This window comes from Anas platyrhynchos, chromosome Z, assembly GCF_047663525.1.
Source record: "Anas platyrhynchos isolate ZD024472 breed Pekin duck chromosome Z, IASCAAS_PekinDuck_T2T, whole genome shotgun sequence".
Lineage (NCBI taxonomy): Eukaryota > Metazoa > Chordata > Aves > Anseriformes > Anatidae > Anas > Anas platyrhynchos.
The window spans coordinates 51,404,588-51,432,550 of record NC_092621.1 but is presented as its reverse complement, the minus strand read 5'-3'; the positions used below and the strand labels follow the sequence as shown (position 1 = coordinate 51,432,550).

The following is a 27,963-nucleotide window of genomic DNA, read 5'->3' as shown; positions in this document are numbered from 1 at the left end:
CGGCCGGCGGCGGGTTTTGAATCGCGGCGGGCGCGCGGCCCGCCTCGGCGCGCCATTGGCTGCGGGCCGGTCACGTGGGCGCCGACGGAGGGTCGGGGGCGCGGGGCTGGGCGGGCGCCGGCCATTTTGCATCGCGGCGCCGAGCCCGGCGCTGCTCCTTGGGAGGGGGGTGTTGCCGGGGGGTACTGCCGCCATCGCCATGTCGTCGTCCGTGCCGCTGAGCCGTCGCTCGCGGGGCAGCGCGGCCGCCGCGCCGCTGAGCCCCACGCGCATCTCGCGGCTGCAGGAGAAGGAGGAGCTGCGGCAGCTGAACGACCGTCTGGCCGCCTACATCGACAAGGTGCGCGGCCTGGAGACGGAGAACAGCACCCTGCAGCTGCAGGCCTCCGAGCGCGAGGAGGTGCGCGGCCGCGAGGTCACCGGCCTGAAGGCGCTGTACGAGACCGAGCTGGCCGACACCCGGCAGGTGCTGGACGACACGGCGAGGGAAAGGGCCCGGCTGCAGATCGAGCTCGGCAAGGTGCGCGCCGAGCACGAGCAGTTGCTGAGCAGGTGAGCGGGGCTGGGGGGGGATGACCCTTCCCTTCCCATCCCTTCCCTTCCCGTCCCTTGCCATCCCTTCCCAGGGCTCCCCCTGCTGCTGTCGCCGTGCCGGGCCGGGCAGGGAATGAATGAGCGGGCGGCAGGAGGAGGCAGCGCCGCCCCGATCCGCCCCGGCGGGAAGCGGCGGCCCGGCCCCGAGGCGGGGCGAGGCATCGTAGCTACACATCCATCCCCCCTCACCCCCCCCCCTCCGATCCCCATCCCTCCAAAAAACCACCTAATGCCATCCCCCTGCCACGGGCAGGGCCGCCTGCCAGCCGGCCGGGTTGCCCGCAGCCCCCTGCAGCCTGCTGCTGGTTTTCCCGTGGCTCGAGGCTCAGCTCCCCGTTAACAAAAGGGAATTTGCTGCTTTTTTTTTTTTTTTTTTTTTTTTTTTTTTTTTTTTTTTTTTTCCTCACCGTTTGGGCGAGCAGGGCGCACCAGATGTCGCCCTGGGTATGCCGTACTTTACCCGTGGATTAATCTCGGAAGAAAAGCGAAGAGCCCTGCTTTTAACCCTGCTCTGCTCTCGTATAATCTGTTAATTTTTATTTTCAGCTGAGTGCAGTCTCTGTTCTAATTTTAATAATGAAAAAAGATACCGCGTGTGTACAGTACTTCCCTGACGTTTTCATCTGTCTGCAGACATCTCTTGCATCGTCTGGGCTCCTAATGTGCCTCACTTTGCATGCTTTATTGTGTGCTGCTAACCAGCAGGTCGTTGTGGTTGCTCTTTGTCAACCCGTGAAAGACTTCTATCACAAACAATATTGGCAGTGGCAGGGAAAGCAAAGTGCGGCTGCAGATGGGCATCAAAATGACTTGAAGGGCTAACCAGGAATTTCCATCTCTTTGTGACTTGATGGGGAAAGATATAATCTTCTCAGAAGCTGACAGATGAATAGGTGTAGGCTTGGGATGAAGACACAATCTATAGGAAAAGCCATTACTGCTGCTTCCCTTTCTGTGGCTGTAATTGAGACATTTTAATGATGTGAGCAGGAGGCTCTTCATTTTCTCATTTGCATTTTCCTGTGCACTGATAACCAGTGTAAAAAGATGACTAAAAATTGTTCTTGTGCTGCTGCTATGGCCTCTTATCAAGAAATATTACACTCATCTTCATATGAGTACCTGTCTGAGATCATCTTGTTGCACTACAAAGCACAACAAGATTTTAGTTCCGGGCTGGAACTACTCGGTAGCTTTGTGAGATGAACACTCGCTGCTGCATAACACTGCCAGATTCTGTGTAAGTGTGTCTGTGGTTATTTGTAGTTTGGCAGATCTTGCTATGGCATGTAGTTTCTTAGGCCATCTTTGGGTATTTTTAAGATGCTTATCTGTGACTCTGTTTCCAAAGTCTTCCAAAGAAAAAGTGATTTTTTTTCTTCCCACATGGAAAATTCCTGTATTTGGACAATACCCCCGATGGCTTCTTCATTACAGCTTTTAAAATGTCTAAAAACTGGCAAAAACACAGATTTCCATTTGCAAAGTGTAGTGAGAATTCACATTCTCTTAACACAAATTTCTTTGTTCTTTCAGAAAGCTGAGTGGAAGCATGGTGCACATGCTGGCTGTGGCTTAAATACTGGGTAATCAGCTGTACTAGTTCTTGCAGAGTATCTAGACCTTTGCAAAATACTCATCCTGGTCATCGGAGTGGGATTTGTCTCACCCCCTTTTGGTTGTGTAAGGTCGTAGATGGACACAAATGAGGTCATTGTGCTGTGTGTTTCTGTGGAAGGAAACAGTGCCTTATCGTCCTACCACCTTCCTATGATTCTGTCCTTTGTCTTGGTTATTCAGTTATTAATCTAGATCATTAAGAATGCAGAAAGTTACTCACTTCTGATGTAGAAAAGTACCAGGGCTGGCATATAGGGTGTTACTGAGGGCGAGGGAGAGGGGCAGGCCATGTGGGACTGTCTCTGCTGCCAGGCTGCAAACCATTCTCTTGGCTTGGGTGTCCTGGCGGCCACATCCTGAGAGTCAGACGAGTGGTGGCTGATTGTTTGGTTTCCTTCAGAGTCACTGGAGATGAATGGTAGAATGAATTCCTCTATTGAGTCATCTTGGGACTGCAGAAAGAGCACAGATGACTGGTTACTTAGTTGGCTGACTTTGGGCAAAATGATTTCATGGCCATCGTGCTCCGTTTGAATATTTCTGTAGGTGGTTATTGTTTCTCCAGATATACGCACAGCTCTGCTTTCTTTAGTTAGTACAAAAGACTTCTGCTGCACTTTTTATTATTCCAGTCCTCTTTCAGCCCCTTGATTTTCTGCCTAATGAGGGCATCAAACTGAATCTTCTGGTTACTTCCAAAGTTCTGCAGCACTTCCACATTTCAAGGCTCATTCACCTATTTGTTTTATTTCTTGTTAGTTGACTTCACTCTCCGATATATGGTGTGATTTCATGAACTCCGTTCTGTTCTCATTTTTAATCCATCAAGAAAAGCTGCATTTTTTCTAAAGTTGATGCAGCTATATATACTGGACTCTTTGCATGCTCTGCTTGCAGAGCTCCTGCCATGCAGTGGGTACTGCTGTAACTAAATGAATATGAAGGCTTCTCTTAACAGTTGAAATATTGAAGAAACGGGGGAAAAATGAGGTGAAGAAAATCAACTTACTCTGTTCTAACAATGGGGAAGGTAAGTTGTTTTCTGAAAAGCAAAGACAGATGTAAAAAGAAGGGAAATAAGCTGAAATAAATCTCCCAACTCAAGACTGTATTGTGGAAAAATCCACGTACTCTTGAGCTTACATGTACAAAACTCTGGGATAGCTCTCATGAGGTGGAAAAAAGGGAAATCTGTTTCTCACTTGTGAAAGAATTGGGAGAAGTTACTGATTTAACAGTATTTCCATTTTTTTTCCTGATTAGGCAAGACTTTACTGTATGCTTTCCTGTTGGTGATAGCTGTTGTAGAGAAATTCCTGCGTTTCCTTCCTTCCTTTAAGTAGAATGCTCAACTGTGATTATTACATCTCTGCATTCATGGGCTGTAGGAAATGTGATCTGTAGTTCAGCAACCTAAGTTCACTGGTAATTAAAACCAGAGTTTTGGGAACTGTGGAATCCTTGTTCTTGCTTCAATAGCCACCCACTTTTTTGTTTCACCCCTGTTAAAACAAATATTAGGTTGGCTATACAGTAAACTGAATTGGGAAGCTCAAAAATTAGCACCAAGCTTTAAGCTCAGAATGACCCTCCCACCACTGGGCAGCCTTGGCTGGGATTTTGGGTTACCACAGGTTTGGGGTGGGTGGAAAGACCTGAGCAGATGAGGCAGGCCAAGCAGGGAAAGAAGAGTTGACGTGAAATATCTAAAGATCATGCAAGTGACAGATAAATGTTGGGCTCCATCATTCCAGCATCCTTCTGACTGGATGAAGTTTCTGCCTTTGGGTGGAAGCGTGTCAGGCTTTCATAGCTTGCAACAGCTGCAAACCAGGGAGTACTGCAGAGCAAAACTTGAGGAAGAAAAGTCCTCGTGTAACTTGATTAATTAACCTGACAGCAGTTTGTGTTGTGAAGTTTGACATGGCTGTGTTACCTGATAATGTTAATAAAATACACGAGGACAGTTCAGTCCTGGGACTCGGTTTTGCTGTATCAAAGATACTGGTAAAGGGTACAATGGATTGTCAGCTGTTACAGAGTACAATAATCTGTAGTGAAGTAGTTGTGGCAAGGAACTAATTTTAAGCATTTTTAATATTAAAGAGGTTACCTCTATCTCTTTTGAGCTGTGTCTCAAGACAGAGAGTATACCCTCTCCATCCTTATTCAGAAGTGAATATTCAAGATGGGATTAGGCTGTAATAGCCTAATAAATATGGGTAATAACTATGTATCATCCTAACTGTTACTGCCATAACTGCTGTGCCAGCAGGCAGCACTGTGCAGCTGGTACCCCAAGCAATTGCTCGGAAGAACCATATTAAGGCAGGCAAAGTTGTAACAGCTGTTCAAGGGTCTCCCATGGTGCGCATGTGGTATGCTGCCATGAGCTAGAGGTGCAGTTTGGGGCAGCTGATTTAACACTTTTCAGTTTTTCTTGTGGTGGGTGGTATTGGGAAGTCGGATGAAGATGGGTGGTGTGGCTTGGGAGCTGCTGAGCTTTAATCAGAAGCCTGTTGCTGTTGTAGTGTCTCCCATAGAGACAGCATCCTGGAAAGGTAAGGAGGGGAGTAATTAATTTGTTGCACAAGAACTTAAAGCCAAATGTAAGCATTTTTCTTGAAGTGTGTCTTCCCTGCAGGGTAGGATGTAACGACATCCTGTGACTTGCTGTGAGGTAGGACATGAGAGCTGAAGGCTTGTTCTCAGATACCCGGACAGGTAATGATAAGTCAGAGAGGTAGATTTGGAAAGTAAGCTCTAGTGATAAATTTCAGCCATGTACAGAAATTGAGATCTACTGCTGTCTAAGATAGTGAAATTATGACAGAACGTTGTTTTATCAAATTCCTGCTGTATGTTGCTACCCTGCTTTAGAGTTGTTTAGACAACTGTCTGCAGCTTGTTCTTCAGCTCTTTTAAAAAGTTTTGATGCTTTTTTATTTTTTACCTTCTAGAGGGTTTTATTACAAACTCTTGACTAAGCAAGTTCTGCAGAAATTTTATGGGTACTACTGTCAGCGAAGAAATAGATTACTTGTAGCGTGGGGGTTTTAGTGAAAATTCAGGGTATGGTTGCACCTTGGAGCTGTAATCTAATCAGCATTTTGAAATACTTTGAATTGTTTACTCATGTTTTAAGATGTACTTGGATAGGATTATGATTGATTATAAATATATATATATTTATAAAAATCTGGCAAAGGGTTCTGCACAACTGTGGGACCTCAGTTTAATTTTGCTGCAGATAATGAGTTCTGTGTTTTAAATCAGAGGAGATTATTTTCGTTCCCACCTTAATCAGTTTTCAAAGGTTCTTGCACCTTCTAACTGGTGCACTCTCTCACAGCAGACCTACTGTTGATTTCTTCCTGCCTTTCTCACCTCAATTATTGAAAAAAGAAAAAATATATGGGAATTTCATATTAATCACATGTTTCACGTGTTCTTTCTAATAAACATGAAGTGCTATAGAAAAAAGACTGGATACCCTGTTCATCTGGAATGGTTAATCATGGGTAAAAGGGCTTCATACCACCCTCGTGGATTCACAGAATTGTAGGGGTTGGAAGGGACCTCAAAAGATCATCGGGTCCAACCCCCCTGCCAAAGCAGGTTCCTTAGAGCAGGCTGCCCAGGTAGGCGTCCAGATGGGCCTTGAATATCTCCAGAGAAGGAGACTCCACAACCTCCCTGTGCAGCCTGTCCCAGTGCTCTGTCACCCTCACCGTGAAGAAGTTCTTTCGCATGTAGGTGCGGAACTTCCTGTGCTCCATTTTGTGGCCATTACCCCTTGTCCTGTCCCCACAAACCACTGAAAAGAGGCTGGCCAAATCCCTCTGTCTCCCACACCTCAGGTATTTATAAACATTGGTAGGATCCCCTCCCAGTCTTCTCCAGGCTGAAGAAACCCAGGTCTGTTCAGTGAACTGGTCATCGGTTGTTGAATTCTGAGTTACCTTATGATTGGGCATATACAGAAAGAAGCTCATTGGATTTTATGAAACAATGTGTGCATATGCTTCTACACTTCTTTTTCAGATCCTGTAAAAATAATGAATTTTGAGCAGTGGCTTGATGCATGCAATACTTGCGTGAAGGCTCTGCCAAGACTGGTGGTTAGAGTAGTTGGATTCACGTGGTCAGCTGAGCTCTTCAAGAAGAGACATGGTTAAGCAGTAAGTGACTGGGGATATGCATTCAGCAGTAGTCTTAAACACTCACAATTTCCAGTCAAATAAACTGGATAAAATGAGAAAGCTGAAACCAAGTTACATACATTAGCTTACAGAAGTGGCAAATGTGTCCTATCACTCTTATTGGCATGTTGATATGTTTACAAAATCATTAATGCTTTCAGACAGGTATCTCTTACGTTTTTGTAAATTGTATCCTTGCAAAACACAGCTTTGTTTCCTCTCCTTTAGGGAAGAAGGAAAAAAACCACCACCACACACACACACAAAACAAACAAACAAAAAAAAAAACACAGAAAACAAATGCTTCATATTTTATTTACCTAGCCGTCAATGACTAGATTTGTGCTTTAGTTTTTCAAGTTTTTCCATAATTGGTGGAAAATGAATACAACATGCAATACCATCTAATTTTATAGAGAAGTAAGTATGGTCTGCGTTATCATTAGTTACAACACCTGTGTAGTTGTTTCTTGAATTAGCTGAAAACCAAATTTTTTTTGAGGTTACTGCTGGCAATGCTTTCCTTTGTGATCTAGCTGTCTAAATACAGGCAGAAATGAGTTCAGGGTTGCTGGGAGACTGGAAGGGATCTTCCCTAGGGTGCTTGGTGTCTTGCACACGGTCAGCTTCAAAGGAACTTAAAATCACACCCAAGCTCAGCTTAAGATCTAGCTGCTGACTGAAAGGAGCAGTCTTTCTGCTTCTCTTGTCATTGTGTGGTTTTATCTGACCCTAGGGGTCTATTCATCTTACTAAACTGGTATAAAATTATTTTTATCTGTTTGCAGGGTGGCTTTTCTGCTAGCTTAGTAAGAAATTCAAGGAGATTGCAAAAAGTTCTAGGGTGTTTCATGAACTTCAGAGATGAGGAAAGAGGAAGGGTTACTGCAAGAGCATGAAAAGGGAGCCTTCCTCTTTCATGGAGCTATTCAGTGTCTTGGCCATTCCACTGGTTTGCAAACCGAGTGGTCTAGTTAACTCACCAGAGTGGCAGCATCACCATGGCATTCATATTTCTGAGAGCTTTGAATTAGTCTTAAATGAGATGCCACAGGTGACCAGATACAGCTTAACCACAGTACCTTAGAGTTGTATGAGCTCATCTACATGTATTCTGTTTTACTGGCTACTTTGTGGGAATGGTGGGCAAATCAAACCATCTAGGACTCTGTGCATTGACTAGGCTGCATCTGGTGTGAGAAACTATCTTGTGTAAAGGTGTTGTGGGCAGATGAACTCCAGCATCAGAGTTGCTTGCACTCTAGAGAGTGGCACTGTGGCATGCTTGCTACTGTCAACTTGCTTGGGAGGTTGGAGTGTGCTGGGGAACACACATCGAGTTCTCTTGTAGTATGTGCAGAGCCTTTTCTAAAGCATTCACAGCTGCAGCTCTACTACTGAGAGCAGTGCTGGCAGTATCAGCTGAGAGGCATGCTGCAGAGTCTCTGTGAGTTGAGTGATACAGGTTACATTTTTGAAGTGCAAGTTCTCCCTGAAGTACAGAGAAAATAAAGGGGATCTGGCTTGTTTTTGGTCAGATCTTAGTTCTACGTTATTTTGATATAAATCACATGATTCCTTGGATAAAAAGATCCAACTGCTACAAAAAGAGAAGAGCAGATTTCTTCTTTGAAGAAGAGGCAAGCCAACAATTAATTCTTCACTTTTGTTTCTTTCAAGAGCAGAAGTACCTGAAGGAGCACAGTTCTGAACACTGCAACAAGAAGGTGTTTGGTTTTCTTTTTGTTTTCCATTTTCGTTTGTTTTGTTTTAAAATGCAGCTTCAGCATATCAACAGCTAGCTTTTCTTCCTCTACAGAAAGCTCAAGTTCTTCCTGTTGAAATTACGAAGTGTAAGGGTGAAGCATGTATTGGATACATTTGATCTTTGTTTTGATGATTCAGAGGTTTTTTTCTGATCTTGTTGCCCTTCTTTTCTATATATTTCCCCATGACTGGGATGACACTGCTGAGTTGCTGAGATTTCATCTGGCTTTCAACAAATGAAGTGTTGAGCTTGTTTTCTTCTTGAGAATGTGTTCAGATGAGTTGTCTCATAGTTAGACAACTCATAACACTAATAACTAAACTTTAATTCTTTTTTTCTTAATATGACTTCAGTCATTAAATTACAGGATAGTTTCACAGCCAGTCTTATTACAAACAAGCAAAGGGAGTACTTGATGTAACTGGCAGTGCTTAACTTACTAGTACAGGTAGTGTATTAGGTTGTAATAATTGTTGTTGCTAGTCCACAGTACATACCTTCCTCTGTCTCAGTTGCAAGAACAGAATCACAGAATGCTAGGGATCCTAGGGATCTGAAGGGACCTTGAAAGATCATCTAGTCCAATCCCCCTGCTGGAGCAGGACGCTGTTCTCAGCTGCCTACCAGTTTGTAAGTGATAGAGGTGTTTGCACTGGGGGAGAAAAATACTTTTTCTTAAAAAGTTGTTTAAGGAGTATAGAGAACCTTCCCATTTTGAAGTCCAGAATAATTCAGAGAGGGCCACACTACAGCTCTCAAGGCTGTTCATGTAGCACTTCTAATCTCAGGATCCATCTTGACAGGCTTGACTTCAACATGAAGCCTTGTGAGATAGGCTGAGTAAGAGTTCCTACATTTTTTTGGATAAATGTTATCCATCCATGATCAAACAGTGAGGACCTGGTGTGGGCCCTCATCCATCCCAATAGATGATGGAGAGATTTTTACTGTAGGTGTACACCATAGTAAGACATCTTTTCCTGTTTTTCTCCTCTGCCACACAGCACCCTTGAATGCTGAAGTTATTAGCAGGACTGGGGGAGAGGAATGACAGGGTAGCATTACTCCAATGAGTAACGTAGTTACAAGTAAGAGCCCACATGGCCAAAACCTAAATTCTGTGCTCTGGTCTGACCTATGGACTTAACTGTTAAGAACTGGTGGGTCTAATAAGTGATAGGTAAAGTGCCATTGAGGAACTAGATAGCATTGTTGTACTGGATGGTGCTGAGCAGCAGAAGTGACAATAAGTGCTTGAAAATATGTTGGAGTTTAGAATAGCCTGTGTGTCTCAGGCTTTTGCTGTGTATGACCTCATTGAGTATTGTGTTACCCAGCAGACATGGGATTAGTTAGTACTAAGTCTGTTACATAAAGCCTGCCATCTTGTGGCTGTAATGCCTAAATCATCCCCAAATTACTTTCGTTTGTAAAGATTTTTTTTGCAAGCCTTTGTGCATGCTTTTCTCTTGAGCATGATATTAATTGCATGTACTTATATGTTATTTTGGAAAAGCCTCTTCTAAATTTAGAAGTCTCTCAGTTTTAAAATTGTGGGTTGACTTGACTGGTCTCATTTTGATGATAAGCTTTGCTTTTGTTTCTTGTGTGTTCTGTATCTTGATTTGAAAACTAGTAGATGTATTAATGCTTTAACCCTTTGAATCTAGTTCTTAAGAATCTAGTTCTTAAGAATCTTTACCTATTTTTAGTCTCTGCAGTTTAGTGTTGTGAATACTAGTGTGTGGTGTTTTTATTTTTCAGAGGAGAGTGAAAACTGGACAGAAACCTGCTAGCTGTTGTCCTGATCTGTCCATTCTTGTAAAATGTTCATAGTTTGATTATAAGGATTTATATATGTTACTTCCTTCGCTAGAAAAATCTGGATGTCGCAGAGAGAAAGGAACAAACATTTTAGAATTATTTTACTACTTGGTTGCTTTATTTGCATACATCCTTCTACGGAGTAATTCCCTGAGACACTGTTTGACCAATTGCGTTGACCTGAAAACTTATTTGAATAGTAATTTGGAAACCCTGAGTGCTTGTTTTAAAGGAGAAGACATCCGTACCTCATCACCAGTGCAGTTTCACTGATGGCATGGACTATTGTATAGATGGGTCATGGGTATCTTTTCTCTGATCTGTGGACTTCACCATTACGTGTTGCAAAACAGCTCACTATGCTGCAGCTTCTGCTTACAGCTTTTACATAGTGAACATCAATTTTAATTGAGAAGTTGGTCTGTTGCTTGGAAGAGGGCTATTTGCAGCCCAAACAGTGGATTTTCACAAGTTCCTACATGTATAAAAGACAACAAAGATTATTTGTTTCCACCGTATGGAAAGGGCCACTTGATGTGGGAACTTATTTCTGGTAGGAACTTATTTAAACTAGTAAGGACAGGGCATTTTTGCAGAGGCTTCCTAAAGAGAAAGTGGAAGACTTTTAATAGACACAGTTTCTTCCCCTTTCCATATATGCTTTACTTTTAAGATCCCCCTGACATGCTGTGTTTCCCCTATAATTAGTTTTCTACAGCTCAAGCAAAGTATTTAGCTTATGCTATGTAGAATCATAGAATCATTAAGGTTGGAAAAGACCTGCAAGATCATCTGGTCCAAATGCATCCCTACCACCAATATCGCCTACTGAACCACGTCCCTAAGTACCGCATCCAGCCTTTCCATAAACATCGCCAGGGATGGGATGACAAATCTAAGATCTAAGGAGTTTATTTAAACTGCAGTAATATAAGCCAAGACAGTGTTTGTATTAAGTGTCTGAAGTTTGATATTCAGATTAGACCTTGTTTTATTAGTCACCAGCCTACTTTGGGGCATTTCTGCATTTTCTTACAGCTTTCTCTCCTTTATTCCAGCTATGCAAAAAAGGAGTCTGATTTTAATGGAGTCCAAGTCAAACTTAGAGAGTTGGAAGCAGCACTCCATTCTAAAGAAGCTGCACTTGCTACAGCTCTTGGTGATAAGAGAAGTTTGGAAGGAGAACTTGACGATTTAAGAGATCAGTTGGCACAGGTGAGCAGACATATTTAACTATTAAGCTTCTGTCAGTAGATGAGGTGATTTGTGTATAATACATCTATAGGATAAACAGCATGTCATCGTGGACATGCAACTCTGTAGCCAAAATATAAATAGAAAATTGTCATATGGTCAAAACTAGAAGGAAGTTATATATCAGAATTGGAGAGAGTATTGGATTAGGCGTCTGTGTCCAGTACAGTTTGGTTTATGAACAGCATGAATGGTGAAATAGTGCTTTTAAAACTGCAGACTCTGTGAAATAGCAAGGGATAACAGTTATATTGACAAACAGATCAAGAGCTCAAAATAGACTTGACAAACAGGAGAACATGTTGTGGGGAGAGACTGACTTCACAAAGGTAGGCAATGAATAACTAGTTCAGTACTAGTTTTCCAGAAGGAATATGGAAGTTGCAATAGACAACAAGCTCGTCATAGACAGCATGGTTGTAGTCTTGATCTTCAAGACTACTGCAGTCAGTCGTCTGTGTAAGTCAAAAGCAGACCAAAAAATGTCAGTTTTAAATTGCAGCAAAATTCCTAATAAAGATTAAGAATAGTAGTTTTTCAATAGGAAGGTTGGTGAGGCAGTGAGAGAGTGCTGGAGAAAAGACACTTTAGTTGTTTCTCATAATGGGGAAAGACCAAGAACATGGAGTTGATTTTCCATGGAAGCAGAAGTATCAGTATGGTTTATACTTCATGGTGCCTCCTACCTTTGAGTTTGTGATTCTATGTGCACTCCATGTGGTTCTGCGTGTGGCTGTCTAGGTCCTGGACATCTGATAAAACAAAGAAAAAAGTCTTCTGCTAGTTTCGTTGACCCTTTGAAGCATCTGATTTGCAATTTTAAGCAACACTACCTCATAAGAATGAGTTTAGCAGACATCTGAAACCACGAAACTGGTATTTGCCAAGCAGAAAAAATGAAGGTTTTTAAGGACATTTGATACCTAGCCTTAAAATACAATTTATCAATGTGCAATATCTGGAATTCACTTGTGCAAGCAATCACAAAGGGGGGGAAAATGCACGAGTGCTTTCAGATACTGGATTTGATTGTCATGTTCAGCCTTAAAATGTAGTTAATTAACTGTACATGTTAATGTACAGTTAATGTAGCTGAGGTTATTGTGTTGTGTGAGTTTTGCTCTGTATTTGTAGTGCTAAACGTTTTTTCTTTCTTAAAGCTTGAAGCTTCTTTAGCTGCTGTCAAGAAACAGCTAGCAGATGAAACTTTACTGAAGGTGGATCTTGAAAATCGTTGTCAAAGTCTCATTGAGGATCTGGAATTCCGTAAAAATATGTATGAGGAGGTAAATTACCTTAGTGTGAAGTATTTGTATTTATAAAGGAAAGAAGAAACGGGGGGGGGTAATTCTGGAGTAGTAGAATAATTTGGGTTGTGATGAACCTCATCTGGTTTAAACTCCCACTCAGAGCAGGATTTATTTCTGTTCTAGCTGGAAGATTTCTATCTTTTCAGTATAGAAAAATAATGTCAACTCAGTGCGATTAAAAATGGTAAAATAGCTTCACGTGTTATGTTGTTCTGTGTTTAAATTCTGCCAACAGTATTGCAATGTGCAATCTTTTCATAGTGTAAGAAAGTAAATTAATAATTTCTCACGTTGTGCTTCTATGAGAAATAAAGTGGTGAGTGACACTCAAACACATGCTATGAACTTTTTTTTTTAAATTTCAGAGCTTTCTGATAGGATATGTTTGAAGAGTATAAATAGTTTCTGGGTATTTCTTTTAGAACTCTTCTTGCCACACTTCCTTCCAGTTGTTAGTGCATCAAGGTTTTCAGGAGAAAAACTGAAGTAGTAACAAAAATAACCTAACCCCACTGTATTTCATTCTATGTGCACATTTCCTGCTAGTTCTGTTTTCAGCTTAGTTAGGGTTTAGAATCTTTTTTCTTAGCCATCAAAATCAAGCATACAAATAAATGGGGAAAATGTTGATAGTAAAAGTGACTGTTTAACTTCATAGTACTTTGATTTTGAGCAAGCATGAAAGATAAATAAGAATTGGGGGTTAATTCTAAAATCTGATCATATTGAGGTATATTTGTTGAAAATGTAGGCAGCTCAGAAGGAAATAATGACTTCATGTTCACATCCTAAGTGTTTTCAATTGCAAAATAAGGTGCTTTGCTGGTCAGACATGGAAAAGTGTCCCTGTGAGAAACCTGCAGTAGAAACAGTGTTAAAGTACTCTAAGGAAGACCCACAAGACTAGCTTAAACAATGTATTACTATCTACTCAGTGAATAGTATTCTACAGTTTGTTTTGCCTCATCTATTGAATGGCTATTTTATTTTTCTGGTTTTAGGAAATCAATGAGACAAAACGGAAACATGAAACTCGCCTAGTTGAGGTTGATTCTGGTCGCCAAATTGAATATGAACATAAACTGAGCCAAGCACTTCAGGAAATAAGAGAGCAACATGATGCACAAGTGAAGCTGTACAAAGAAGAGCTTGAACAGACTTATCGCACCAAAGTGAGTCTGATGTTCTTTATTTTCGCTTTGATAAATGGAAGAATCCTAACATTATTACTTGTATTTCAAAGGGTTTAATTCTGAAGCTTGGTTTAAGATCAGTGTTTTTGAAGGTAAATTTTTCAGGTCTTATTTTAGAAGCAGAGTTAAAACTCAAGCAGCACAACAATGTAAGTGTAGAGCACACAGTGTGACTGAATTGTGTGGAAAAAGATTTGTACTGGGATTGCTACAAATTCAAGGAAATTAATGTGTTTATTATAACTATATTGTAACAATCCTGATCAGTAAGATGTCCTGTGTTTTGTACAGAGCTTATTTTGTAAAACAGCTTTCAGAGAAGACAGCATCCTGAGTCCTCAGACCCTATATAAAAATTCTTGTGTGAAAACTACCACACCCAATGGTTCCCACTTCTATAGAAGAGTGAAAGCATACTCAAACTGAAATCAGTTATACTTCATAATTTCCTTCCTCTAAATGATTCAGAATTTCTGTAAGGATGGATCCTGATGTCTCAACTGAACCCAGTTTCTGTGGCTGCTTGTTGCAGTTAGTGTTTTTAAAAACAAGGTGGGGTGACAGCATGCCATTGCCTATCCTCACGGCTTCAATCTGACTTGAAAAAAAATAGAGAAAGAAGGTAATTTAAAATCTAGCAAAAAAATCTTTTGCTGTTTTCTAATCTGAAAAACCTTTCATAATTGATTTTTTTTATTCCTTTTTCTCAGGTGTACTGCTTCTGTGCTTTTAGATTTATCTTAAATAGAAATTATACCATTTGATCTATAAGTTCAATGCAACTTAAGTCTGTTTAGGTAAATAAGTCTGCTTAGGTAGATAAGGTGGTGATCAGCAGAATGTTGTAGCTAGCTTAAATACATAAAAATGTTTGTGTGAAGTAGTGATTAAAATGAAGAAGTAGTGTCACTGTGCACTGAAATCTGAAAGCACGTTCCCAATGTGCTTAACATGGCTGATAATTAGCATCAGCTTGCTTGTTTTTTTTGGTAGAGAACAAGCAATTTTAGTTTAGCTTCTATTTAAGCATACTTTCTTAAGTATTTAAATAGATAAATACTGATCAGCATGAAAACTGAACTTAGCAGTCCAACTTTCAAACTTTTCATTGAAGATGTTACTAATGGGTATTTATTAACGGGTATTTATCCTATTATAAACATTCAGAGGATTCTGATTTCAGATAGAGCAATATGAAATGGTAATTGAATTGCCACATTTAACCCTTAAAGAGAAATGTTTCATTGTGTTAAAGCTGCAGAGAGGAACTTTGCAGCTTAGTGTAGTGTGTGTTTTTGTTTGGTGAATAATTTTTCTTGTCTGAACTTGATCTACTGCAGCTTGACAATGCTAAACTGTCCTCTGAGATGAGCAATTGTACAGCCAAGTCCGTAAGGGAAGAGCTTGATGAAAGTCGCGTGCGAATTGAAACGCTCTCTTCCCTCCTGAGCAGTCTTCAGAAAGAGGTAAAAAGCTATTTGTGATTCTTCAGTCCCACTAATTAGTCTTGATTTTTAATGCAAAAAGACTTATTTCCCTTAACCTTTAATTATGTTCAACTTCATGACTTGGATTTGTCTGTAAGGGTACAAGCACTACCAATTTTCCTATTATGTAGGCAAGTTTGTTTCTGGAAGAGATCAGGTGATGTAATCAGTGTGCGTGAAGTTGCACAAGAAGTGGATTGAGACTTCTCTCTACTTATCTCTTACTCCTGCCTTTACATATCATTGTGTTTCTTCTGGTGGCTCAGTCAATGTGTTTCTGAGGGGATTTTTTTTTTTACTTCTTTCTTAGTTAAATACCAATGTTCTATTGCCTACATTGAGTGGCAGCTAGGTTCAGAAAACTTCCTTCTGAATTTGCAGGGTTATTTCCTGTGAATTTCAAGACTATCAAAATTGCCCTCTGCAAGTTTGACTATAACTGTCCCCCTAAAAAAGATTTTGTTGTTGTGCTTGTTCTAGGGCCAGCAGTGTCAGCAAGTACAAGTTTCTTTTAAGTTTGCTAGCACTGATTTCAGCTAGCTTTCTTCTCTTGGAAGAAAACTCTTACCACTGATGGTAGTTTGGATTACCAGCATTGAACACTGTAGCTGTTTCCACTAGGGTCTTCTGTGTGTCACTTGACTCATTTTCATAAACTCGGTATCAAGTCTTAAGATGGGTAACTAATTACAATGGTACTCTGCATCAGCCTTGCAGGCTGCCTGTTTTCATTGTCTCTGGACTATGATGACTTCCTGAGCAGCATGCCTGTGTAGCAGACGTGGTTACTTAACACCAGGCATGGCGATTCTGGGGCGTTGTTTTTTGTCTGTCCTTTAATTAAAAGATTTTCAGAGACTATTAAACAGAGAAAATATGCTTGGGGAAAGTAAATCTTAAAGATGTCATTATTTAGTTATTCTTTGGTAAGCATTCCATTCTGTGTGTACAATATTATTTGCTTGATGTGATTTTTTTTCAAGTATGTAACAAATTCTCTTTCCTTCTGGACCAATAACCACTAGTTTCAGCAAGTAGGCAGACAGGTTTTCTCATTCACTGAGAACAAACCCTATTCCTTTAGAGAAACTTTCTCGTAGAATTTTGAATTGGCAGTAGTAGGCTGAAGCACAGAACAGACATTTGAAACAACACTTACTTATCACAGGATCAGAAGTTCACTGAGCTGCATTTTCATTCTGTGTTGTCTTGCCCAGCATGTCTTAAACTGATCTAAAGAGTCAGATTCCTTTTCTCAACTGAGTAAGTTCAGCTGTGGCAACATTTTCAGATTTCAGAGAAATTAAGTAGGTAGCTCTCTTCCAGAGTAGGTTGCAAACTTCACTGGGACTTAAGGTGTTACCTTTTTAGAAGGAAACATGGAGAACAGGAGGAAGAATATGGGTGAGTTTGAATTCTGCAAGGGGGTGAAAATGCTTAACCTATTTTTGAGTTTGAGGTTACCTGTAAAGTAGAATGCTTGGAGACTTGGTCTTTAGACCACTGATGTTTTGATGTTTTTTCACTGCTTTCTAGTCTAGAGTATGGCAAGATAAAGTACAAGAGCTTGAGGACACCTTGGTCAGGGAACGGGAAAACTGCCGCAAGATGCTATCTGAGAGAGAGGGGGAAATGGCAGAAATAAGAAGTCAGATGCAGCAGCAGTTGAATGACTATGAACAGCTTCTGGATGTTAAACTGGCACTTGATATGGAAATCAATGCGTACCGGAAACTGCTGGAAGGTGAAGAGGAGAGGTATGAAAGAACATGACAACAGATGTTGGTGTCTCTATATGCTTCACTTCTATTAAAAGGCACATCTGGGAATGCATTAATGAAGTGTCTACTATACACTTAAGTCTTTGTGAGGGCAACCTGCTTGAGTATCAGACCAACAGCTCTCCCAGGGAACAGATATCATTCCACCATCAAGAGTCATCCCTGAGGAAATAGTGAATTGTCATTTGTCAGTCTATTTGGCACCACTGTTAATACTGTTTTTCAGGGGTAATTACAGCATTATTTGTGAGCCACTTGTGAGAGTTGCTAAAATAGTTTTAGTACAGTAATAGCTATTATGATTACTCAGCTTATCAAACAGATATGCTTTTCACATGTGATCCCAGGCTTCAGCAATGCTGAGCAATATTTTTCTTGGCAAGCCACAGCTGTCATTTGAAATTTTTTTGGTATTTCAGTGTTTTTGACTGACATATTACTCATATGGGCTGATACCTCTCAAATGTGGGGATAAAATACAAAATACAAAGAGTTGTGCCATTGGCTTTTTGCATAAATTTCATACAAAAGCCCCTGTAAGACTTTTTCTTTTTTTGTGGTGATGTTAGTTTCTTTGTTTTCTTTTTTGACTTGTTCCAGATACCTAGGAATACAGTCACTAGCAAAGGCATAAAGATACTTAGTAATGTTAACATAATCCTTCAGTATTCTGTGTTCCCACGGCATTAATCACCCACTTGAACAACATTTTATTTAATTTGTTAAAGTACCTATAGCTTCAATTTTTGCTGTAATGTTGTTTGTTTATAGTATTCCTGTACCTTTATCTATATAAATCTTTGGGAAGAGGAGGGGATAGGAAAAAATTATATAATTCAAGGTTTAAAAAAAAAATGTAAAAAGTGTGGTTTGTGTGTGTCTTGTGTCCTTTGATTTAGGCTCAAACTTACTCCAAGTCCGTCCTCTCGAGTGACAGTTTCACGAGCTTCATCAAGCCGTAGTGTACGTACAACCAAAAGAAAGAGGAGGAGGATTGATGTGGAGGAATCTGAAGCCAGCAGTAGTGTCAGCATCTCCCACTCAGCTTCTGCCACTGGAAATGTCTCCATTGAGGAGATAGATGTTGATGGAAAATTTATCCGCTTGAAGAACACCTCTGAACAGGTTAGAAAATGCACATGATGTGACTTTACAGTGGGCTGACAACTAGCGGTGGAAGGCATCCTCCGCAATGGTCAGATCCCAGGCTTCATGTTAATTCTGGAGCTAAATTGGGCTGTATAAGATTTGTCATGAAGAAATCAGTCTATCACAAGATGAGCTTTCATACAGTATTCTGGGTTGATAATGGTTGGTTTTAATGATTTAGTTTTCTTGCTAATTATACCCTAGGTATCCCACTCACCTGAGTGTTGTATTACACTTCAGAGTTTACTTTGCCAAGTGTGATCTGGCTTTACCATTAACGTTGTCACTGATAGCCTAATGTCTGCTTACACCATTTCCTGTCTTAAAAATCTCTCTGAAGTTTGTTTCTGCTTTAAAACGCCCCAGAAGAAATAGATACTGATGGAAAATTAAGGTCTAAATGTAATTGTCAGTGTCCCTTCTATTTCCATATAGCTTCTTTAAATCATAATTTTCCTTACTCCTTGGTTGCATCCACAGTTTCTAGAAGTAGGAGCCCTCATTGCCTGTGCTAAAGCTTCCAGATTATTTTTCTCTGAGTATTTTGAAGTTTGTATCAGTTGGAGAAGCAAGACTATATCTATTTATCAAAGGGTATTTCATTTAAGGACATGTGTTGTTACTCATGTTTTGATCCAAAGGATGTTAACTGTTACATTCAATAATTTGCTCCCTCCCAAGACGCATAAAAACTCTACAAACGATCATTTGTAGATATGATAGGGCTGGACAATGGAGTACAGGGAAGAAAACCTTTGGTATCCGTTTGGGCAGAGGGAGGTTCTTTCCCTCCCTTAGTTTGGGAGAAGAAAAAATGAACATTGCTTCAGTAGGGTGCTGGAATTAAGAGACCTGATTTTTTGTAACCTCAGTTTCAGAGAAGTCTAATTCTTGTTTTCTCGTGTGCTGTCTGCACCTAAACTGTGTTCAGAATTGCTAACTGTTCTTTGTTTTCAGTGTTGCACAGGCTTTGTCTAATGTAGTCAGATCTTTTAGCTTTACCAGAAAGGGAGCTTATCTTGATGTTTTAAATGGCAAAGATTAATCTGGTTGCCAGCATCTAAGTTTTCCCTCTAATTAATGAAGATACTCCCCCTGGTGTTATAAATGAAGTCTCAACTCAATCTGAATTTAGTAATATTTATAAAAGGCAAGTAAACAGTGCTGGGTGCACGGGGAGTCTGTGCTCTACCAACACGCACACATGAACATCAGACTTTCTAAATATACAGAACATTGTTTTACATACTAAACCCGAGTACGCCTATACATATGTACAATCAGAAAAGGTAACAAACAATCCTTTAAGTCTATCACTATTAATGTGCATTACTGGGGGAGCATAGTTGGAGTTGGTAATCCTGGTTGAAGTGTTCCCCTATCTTCCATGACTTCAGTTTCCATTTTCCATTCCTTTTCTTGATTACAAACACCGAAGAATTCCAGAGCAGGAACGATAAAAAACAATTGCTTTAAGTTGTCAAGCAACTCGGCCTTCAGGCCTTATGTATCCTATTCTTCGTGGATCGAAAAAAAACACATATCCATCTCCTTTTCAAGGCCAATAGGGCCTAGGTCAAAAGGCATGTCCAGGTATCTAGGGAGCGTAACAGCAAAGGCCTGAGATGGCTGTAACAGCAGAGGGGCCCATGGTGTAGCAGTCAGATCAGTAAACGAGCCCACAACTCCCTCACTGTCTGGCAAACCACACGTTTCTGACTGTGGTCCCACATGGCTATTTAAGGCCTCAGAGACTGCTAGCTAGGTGCCACCGAGCAATCGCACTGCAACTTTGTCATTTTTAGTTGCAGAGTCCCACACCTTGACCTCAATTTGGTTTCATGTTTCAGGATCATAAATTGTCCGATTGTTAAGAAGGTTACCAGGACAGTCTTTTTTCTAAGGACGTATGATTCCCCATAATGTGCAGCTGCTTACCAGCAAGGGGCAGCTGTGTGCGTGGCTCCGCTTCTCCCAGCTTGAGCTTCTTCCCAGCTCCGGTGTGCCATTTCCAGTGACTTTCTGTATGAGCTTCTTTGAGTGGTTTGCTGAGTTTGGCTGAACCTTCATGAGGTGATCAATGTGCCTGTTCCCATCCTGGTCCCTGTTCTACTAGCCTGTCCCCATTCATTCCTTTTTTCGACTTCTTTATTGATGACATAACTTCATTATATCGCGTTGCCTTTTTTTTCATCTTGAGGACAGGCTCCCTTGTTGTACCCTTTGCCCCACAGCAGCCCTTTTCAAACAACTTTTCATTGGTCAAACAACTTTGCATATAACAGCAACAGCAAACACCCAGCAACTTCCATGCCTTAATGGCTGGAGAACAAGCAACCCTAGATGGCATGGCATCTCCTGAATCACCCTTCTTTGTTCCCTCCAAACTCTTTACATTCCTGATGGCCTCATTGTTAAGAGTCTGATGTTGTCATCAACTATGGGGCTTGTGGACCCCCATGGCCCCACTCCCACATTGCCCCCTTCTTTATTAACATTGACTATCTTGACACGAGTTATTACGCCATATATCACAATTTCACAGAATTTCTAGGTTGGAAGAGACCTCAAGATCATCGAGTCCAACCTCTAACCTAACACTAATTCTTCCTTTTCTTTTGAATGTCATTAATTCGTGTTTTGGCTTTGAATTTGGCCAAGGCCAATTGAACCATAAGAGAGACTCTATCTTCTTGAGGACTTTCTGCTGGGTTTGTGGTAAACTGCATTCCTTGGATTATTATTTTCCATACAAGGAGTGTAGTACAGGGAATTAAGCATGGGAATGTTAATAGTCCTCCACAGACCAGTTCATTACATTTAATGCCTTTGCAATATTCTCTGATACTATCTTATCTCTACTGGAAGTGGTACTCCCCCTGTGGGGTTTTGAGGTCCCCAAATACAAGTTTTAATATACATACAGTTAACATCCAAAGGGTAGCTATGCCCCGATATACTTCAAGTTCTTTTGAGCTTTACTTTCAAATCTACAGGAGGAGACTCAACCTCCCAAGTTCCTGTTATGGGTCACTTTTCTCCTGACCCATCCTGGAACCTTCAAATAAGTTCCGAATCCCCAGAACCCTCCAAGAGGCTCCGAATCCCTGGCTGTGCTTGTGTCTGGAGGTGTCTTGCAAGTGGTTAACCCACCCACGAATTCCTAGACCAATTGCTTCGGTCCTTCACCGGCCAAGTCCCTCACGGGAGATTGGAACTGCAGTTAGAAGACCTCTGCACTCGCTTCAGAATGAAGTTCCGTCTCAGCCACACCCTCACACACAGTCACACAGCTGAATCCCACCCAACCGAATGGTGCAATCACAAATCCTCTTCATTCGGGTCTTTGCACGCAGAATTATGGGTCACAGAGTGAGAGCTCTTGGTTCTTTACTTGCCTCTTGCCTCACAGTGTCAATACATGAATTAATCTTAATTACCTGTCTGGGATAAGACTTACAGGCTGGGTGTGCTCAAAGGACAAAGCCTTAACATTTAGCTGTCTAGACCAAGATAGTTGTCTAGATGTCTTTAATTTACCTGAATTTAGCTTGCTTCTAATGAATCAGGACCAGTTGTTTTTTACCTTTCTGAGTTGTTCTAGTAATCCCCCGTGTCTGTGTGTAATGCAGATTTCCCTCCTATTGTGGGTCACATCTAACCACACATTCATTGCTCCATGAGTGGGCCATTGGTTCAGTTATATACATGTAAGTAGCCACAGATATGATTCATGGTTATTGTACTTTGGCAGCAGTATAGCAGTAGTCTGTAGTGCAGTGTTATAAGCTGTACTTAGAGATGCTCAGAAGTGTTGGACAGAGCAATGTACATGTCTAAGTAGATAGAAAATATTCCATACTCATTTAAAGAGGATTTTATATATTTGTATTTCAATGACCAACTGAATGTCAGAAACCATTAAGGTAAATAAGGTTATTTATTTTTAAATGATTAACTTTCCAGATTCTACTGTTTAATGTTTGGAAGGTGTCGGTTGGGAGAGGGGGGAATTTAGATATCTATACCCATTTTGAAATTGTCATTCTGCAGTGATGACCTGTATATGTTTTCCTATTTGATTTGCCAATGCTTATTACTCCTTTCAATTATTTTTTATCCAACAAAAAGAAGTACATAGTGAGAGGTGTGCATATTTAGAAACATCTTTTTAAGAAGACTAAAAGGAATGATTTGTTTTTCAGAAAATCACTTTATTATTATTGTCTTGTCTTAAATTGTAGTATTTATTTAGACCAAGCTGTAAAGAAAAAAAAAGTAAACGATAAACATTAATTTGAAAAAATGTAACATGAGAATTAAAAAGTAGGCTGTATTGAGCTTTCTCTTGAAATAAGATGTAATATCAATTTGACTAAAACTAGCTATTTACATAATGAAGGTAAATTGATAGTAAATGTTTTCACTGAAAATTCTATGTATGCATTTGTGGCATAATGACCACATGGACACCAGGGCTCTTTTAGGGTCAGTAACTGCTAATGTAACTTCATCTCTCTCTCTCTTATTGAGGGAATAACTTAATCTACCTTATTGAGGACAGGCTACCTGCTTACACCATCTGCCCCACAGCAGTACTTTCCCATTAACTATTCATTGTTCAACCACTTTGCCTGGGAACCAGCCACCACCCAGCAACTTACATGCCTTAGCAGCTAGAGAACAAGCAACCTGAGATGGCATGGTGTCTCCTGAATCACCCTTCTTTGTTCCCTCTAAACTCTTTACATTCCTGATGGTCTCACCCTCAAGAGTGCGATGTTACCGTGCGATGTTACCACCAGCCGTGGGGCTTGTCGACCCCTATGGCCACACTCCCACGTCTCCCTCTTCTTTATTAACATAAAAAGCATGATTAATGCAAATTAAAACACGGAAAAACTACCAGAAAAACTACTTTTTTTCTGGTATTGAGCCCACTCGAGGCAGCCGCCAGGGCCCAGCAGCCCTCATGAGGGAGGCTGACAAGGCGTAGGCAGAGCCAGCAACAACCCCTCCCTGGCCGTTCAGAAGCTGCCCCTAGGGAGCGCAGTGACCAGGACGGGCAAACAGGGCTAAGGGGGTGGTGTCTGGACCAAGGATTTGGGTATTCCGATCTTGGGCAGCCCTTTGAGAAGCTCCTGTGTGGGCTGCTGACCGACTTCAACTCAGCATCACCAGCTGGATAGATGAGGGGAGAGCAGTGGATGTCATCTACCTTGACTTTAGCAAGGCTTTTGGTGCTGTCTCCCTTGACATCCTGATAGCAAAGCTGAGAAAGTGTGGGATAGAGGAGTGGACAGTAAGGTGGGCTGAGAACTCAATGACTGGCTGAGCTCAGAGGGTGGTGATCGGAGGAGCAGAGTCTGACTGGAGGCCTGTGACTAGTGGTGTTCCCCAGGGGTTGGTGCTGGGTCCGGTCTTGTTCAACATCTTTATCGACAACCTTCATGAGGGAACTCTGTCTGCCCTCAGCAAGTACGCTGATGACACAAAGCTGGGAGGAGTGGCTGACATGCCAGAAGGCTGTGCTGCCATTCAGCGAGACCTGGACAGGCTGGAGAGATGGGCGGGAAGTAACCAAATGAAATTTAAGAAGAGCAAGTGTAGAGTCCTGCACCTGGGAAGGAACAACCACATCTATCAGTACAAGCTGGGGGATGACCTGCTGGAGAGCAGCTCTGAGGAGAAGGACCTGGGGGTCCTGGTGGACGACAGGCTGACCATGAGCCAGCAGCGTGCCCTGGTGGCCAAGAGGGCCAATGGGATCCTGGTGTGCATAAAAAGGAGCATGGCCAGCAGGTCAAGGGAGGTGATCATTGCCCTGGCCAGGCCTCTTCCCTGGTCAGGCCTCACCTGGAGTACTGTGTCCAGATCTGGGCTCCCCGATACAAAAAAGACAGGGATCTCCTGGAAAGAGTCCAGCAGAGGGCCACAAGGATGATACAGGGCCTGGAGCATCTTCCCTGTGAGGAAAGGCTGAGAGACCTGGGTCTGTTCAGCCTGGAGAAGAGAAGACTGAGAGGGGATCTCCTCAAAGTGTATAAATACCTGAGGTGTGGGAGATAGAGGGATTTGGCCAGCCTCTTTTCAGTGGTTTGTGGGGACAGGACAAGGGGTAATGGCCATGAGATGGAGCACAGGAAGTTCCACACCTACATGTGAAAGAACTTCTTCACAGCGTGGGTGACAATGCACTGGGGCAGGCTGCCCAGGGAGGTTGTGGAGTCTCCTTCTCTGGAGATACTCAAGGCAACTCTGGATGCCTACCTGGGCAGCCTGCTCTAAGGAACCTGCTTTGGCAGGGGGGTTGGACCCGATGATCTTTCGAGGTCCCTTCCAACCCCTTCAATTCTATGATTCAATTCTATTTCCAGCGACTTTCAGTATGAGCTCCTTTTAGCAGTTTGCTCAAAACTTATCTTAGGAGTCTGATGTTATCAGCAGCCATGGGGCTTATTGACCCCCATGGCCACACTCCTACATCTCCCCCTTCTTTATTAACATAAAAAAGGGTGATTAACACAAATTAAGAAAGCAGAATTAACACAAATTAAAACAGAGGGGAAAAGTACCAGTCTTACTAATTCTATCTTTAATAAACTTGGTAACCACATCCCTTGGAGAGGCAGGCACTGACTGCTGCCCAGCTTGGGGGCGCTGGCTGCCCCTCCAGCTCCTGGAGTCATTGTCTGTGTGTCCTGCATATGCCAGCGGGACCCTCCCTACATTGTTTTTTGTTTGAGCTGGAGACCAAACCATGGAGGAGAGTGCTGTGATCATGTTAAGGCAGATGATGAGACGTCTGGAGGGACCCATCATGCTGACACCCATCTAGGACGGGTTCCTGTTGAAGCACAAGCACAACCTCGGCCCCAGGTTATTAGCGAGTAGGGCCCTTCCCAATGATTGGTGCTTTAATTTTTTACCATGACTTGTGCCACATGTATTGTGTCTTTATATGTAGAATACCCAATGTGTAATAGAATGACTGCTGATGGAAACATTTTTTCTTCTTTTTGTTAGGATCAACCTATGGGAGGTTGGGAGATGATCAGAAAAATTGGAGACACATCTGCTCGTTACAGATATACCTCAAGATATGTACTGAAGGCAGGACAAACTGTTACAGTAAGTTGTCAAGCTTCAGCTGTTCATCTGAAACAGGCTTGAGGCCAATTTGTGTATATCGGTCGGTATATATATCAGTATATCAGTATGGAGGTTTTAATTTTGCTCGTACCATACACATGTTCAGAAAAAAATAACTTCCATTTATATTTGGCATTCTTTGTATCAATTGCTGGGAAAAATAACTCCTTGGTGAAGAGAACTGTATTTTTCAGAAACATGCGTTCTTTATGGAACAATAATTCTGACCATAAATAAAGGCATTTACATATTCAGAAGTCTGTATTAAAAATAAAAGAATATTTTACATTTAAAAAACAAAACAAAACACAAAACAAAAACTTGGAAGTGGCCAGGCAGAGACTTGTATTTTTTTAACTGGAGGATATTCATTGGCGTTACCTAAATGGAATTCATTAACTCAGTAACATGGAAATGCAGTACATAAGACTAACAGATAATGTTCACTTGTGACCTTTAACAGATTTGGGCTGCAAATGCTGGAGTAACTGCTAGCCCACCTACTCACCTCATCTGGAGGAACCAGAATTCTTGGGGCACTGGTGAAGATGTGAAAGTTGTACTGAAAAATTCTCAGGGAGAGGTAAAGTACCTCAGATATATTTAAGCTTTTTTGACTGTTTAGCCATCCCAGTATCTACCCCTATAAAGATGAAGGTAGAACCACTGTAAGAACTTTGCACTTCAATGCACGAGTGTCTAGTAAGATTTTCTGCTGCTGCTTTTCAACCCAGCATACTGTACCTGTCTTAAAATTAATTGCAGTATAGGACTGTGATGTTTGGAAGATTGTAGATTCTTTTATTTCCTCTCTGCCCCCTCCCTGTATGGAGTAGTAGAATGACTTGTTCAGATGTTGCCCAGATGCCAAGAATCAGGCAATGCCTTAAAATATATTTTGAGTTAAAAGATACTAGTAAGCTTTTCTCCTCTTTTAAATTTGTTTTTCGTTAAAACTGTGTTCATGGGGAGTTGGTAAGATTAATTTTGGGTAGATAAGTCACTATGAGCTGTAGCAGTTGAAGTAAATTACAATATATTTTTTTTGTAACAAATTTTGGAAGAACTTGACAAGTGTCTTGTTAGAAAGACTTTTTAATCCTTCAGAGAGTTAAAATTGAAGTGCTAGGAATGCTGTTTATATACTCTTCGTGTACTGCTCTGCATAGACAAACTGTACAAGTAGCTTTCCAACCAGATGGCTCTCCAGTTTCTCAAAATACAAGTAGATTGGCATCAGATCTTTAGGAGAGTCAAGTCTTTAAAATGTAACTCTGTTGCAGGAGGTTGCTCAGAGAAGCACTGTCTTTAAAACAACTATACATGAGGGGGAAGAGGAGAATGAAGATGAAGAAGAAATAATTGTTGAGGAAGAAGACCAGCAGGTACATGTTAACTGTTGTCCTACAGAGGTTATTTAGATAGTAAAAATCAGATACATGAGGAATGGATTTTTGCAGTTATGTCTGTGTGGTGGGTGTTCTTTTGTTTTGATAAATTGCTAAATTTAAATTTTGTTAATTGTAACATATGAAAGAGGTTGTATTACAGCTTTATGGCATTCTGACTCTTGGCTAGACGATACCAGGCTAATATATTTTTAATATATTAAAAATATGCAGTATATTATTTTGAGTTGCTAATCCTTTCACTAATGGATTTTTTTTCCAAACCTGTCTTCTTCTGTTGACAACAGGGAGGCCCAACAGCATCTAACAAAAATTGTATGGTCATGTAAACTCCTCCGGCCAGCCAGGTTCTTCAAATAATGGTAACTCTTGTCTACAGAACAGAGCCTTCTCAGAAGCACAACATATTTTTGTATTTCCTTTATGTGAATTTTTAATCTGAGAGTGATGGCCTTAATTTCCTTTGTCACTGAAAAGGAAGTTATGTAATAGAAACTATCTGTAACTTTCTTGCAGGATGTGAATTGTTGATTCTGAACAGTGTACTGTTTGAAAAATGAAACTCCTACCCAGTTTTATATGCCAGGTTTTTTTGTAATAGAAACCTTGCTGGAAGGGTAATACACCACTGCTTATTGGGGATTGATATTCTTAGACTGTACACCTCTAGCCATGTACTGTTGACCTCTATATTTAGGTGCTGTTGGGGAAGGGAAAGGTGTTTTCGATACTATGAACTCTTTTTTTACTGAAGACTTGGTCTTTTTCTACAGCACAATCAAGGTTATGAAAGTTTCTTATAGAAAAGAACAGCTTTTTGTTGTTGTTGTTGCTTGTTTTAAAAAAAAAAAAAGTTTAAAGAAAGCATAGATCATGTGAGCACTCAGCTGATGAAGGATGCAGTACAATTTTCCATTGGTACTCTTTTATTTGCTTAGATTTCTTATTCTGAAAGGGGATACATGTTATATGCATTAGTTGTGTTGTTAAGATAGTGTAACCAGCTTAAATTTGCTTACGTGATTTTTTTAACAAAAGTAGGTTTTAATATGGAATGCCTTGCTTGTTTATAGTTTTTAGGAACAAAACCAAATCTTTTAGAGATGTAGTCTACATTTGTATGGAAAACAATTGTAATTTTGTCATTGTTGAAAGTTTTTGTCCTTTTTGCCTTTACTTGATGTCGAAAGCTTTGAATAAAAAGTATCTCTGTATAGACA

At 41.0% G+C, this 27,963-nt stretch overlaps 1 protein-coding gene across 1 annotated transcript; it reads left to right on the top strand.

The window, feature by feature from the left end:
• The first annotated feature begins 104 nt into the window (after nucleotides 1-104).
• On the top strand, nucleotides 105-27,963 carry LMNB1 (lamin B1). The gene is made up of 11 exons (XM_027446557.3): nucleotides 105-552; nucleotides 11,067-11,223; nucleotides 12,423-12,548; nucleotides 13,574-13,744; nucleotides 15,106-15,231; nucleotides 16,789-17,009; nucleotides 17,933-18,158; nucleotides 25,209-25,313; nucleotides 25,798-25,917; nucleotides 26,618-26,719; nucleotides 27,031-27,963. The coding sequence occupies exons 1-11, from the start codon at nucleotides 200-202 to the stop codon at nucleotides 27,070-27,072; spliced, it is 1,749 nt and encodes a 582-aa protein (XP_027302358.2). The 5' UTR covers nucleotides 105-199; the 3' UTR covers nucleotides 27,073-27,963.

Bases quoted from the DNA above. Each gene is read 5' to 3' on its own strand.
- LMNB1 (XM_027446557.3), top strand. From the start codon at position 200: ATGTCGTCGTCCGTGCCGCTGAGCCGTCGCTCGCGGGGCAGCGCGGCC. The intron at 25,918-26,617 runs GTAAAGTACCTC...ACTCTGTTGCAG, and splicing joins TGAAAAATTCTCAGGGAGAG to GAGGTTGCTCAGAGAAGCAC. The intron at 26,720-27,030 runs GTACATGTTAAC...TGTTGACAACAG, and splicing joins TTGAGGAAGAAGACCAGCAG to GGAGGCCCAACAGCATCTAA.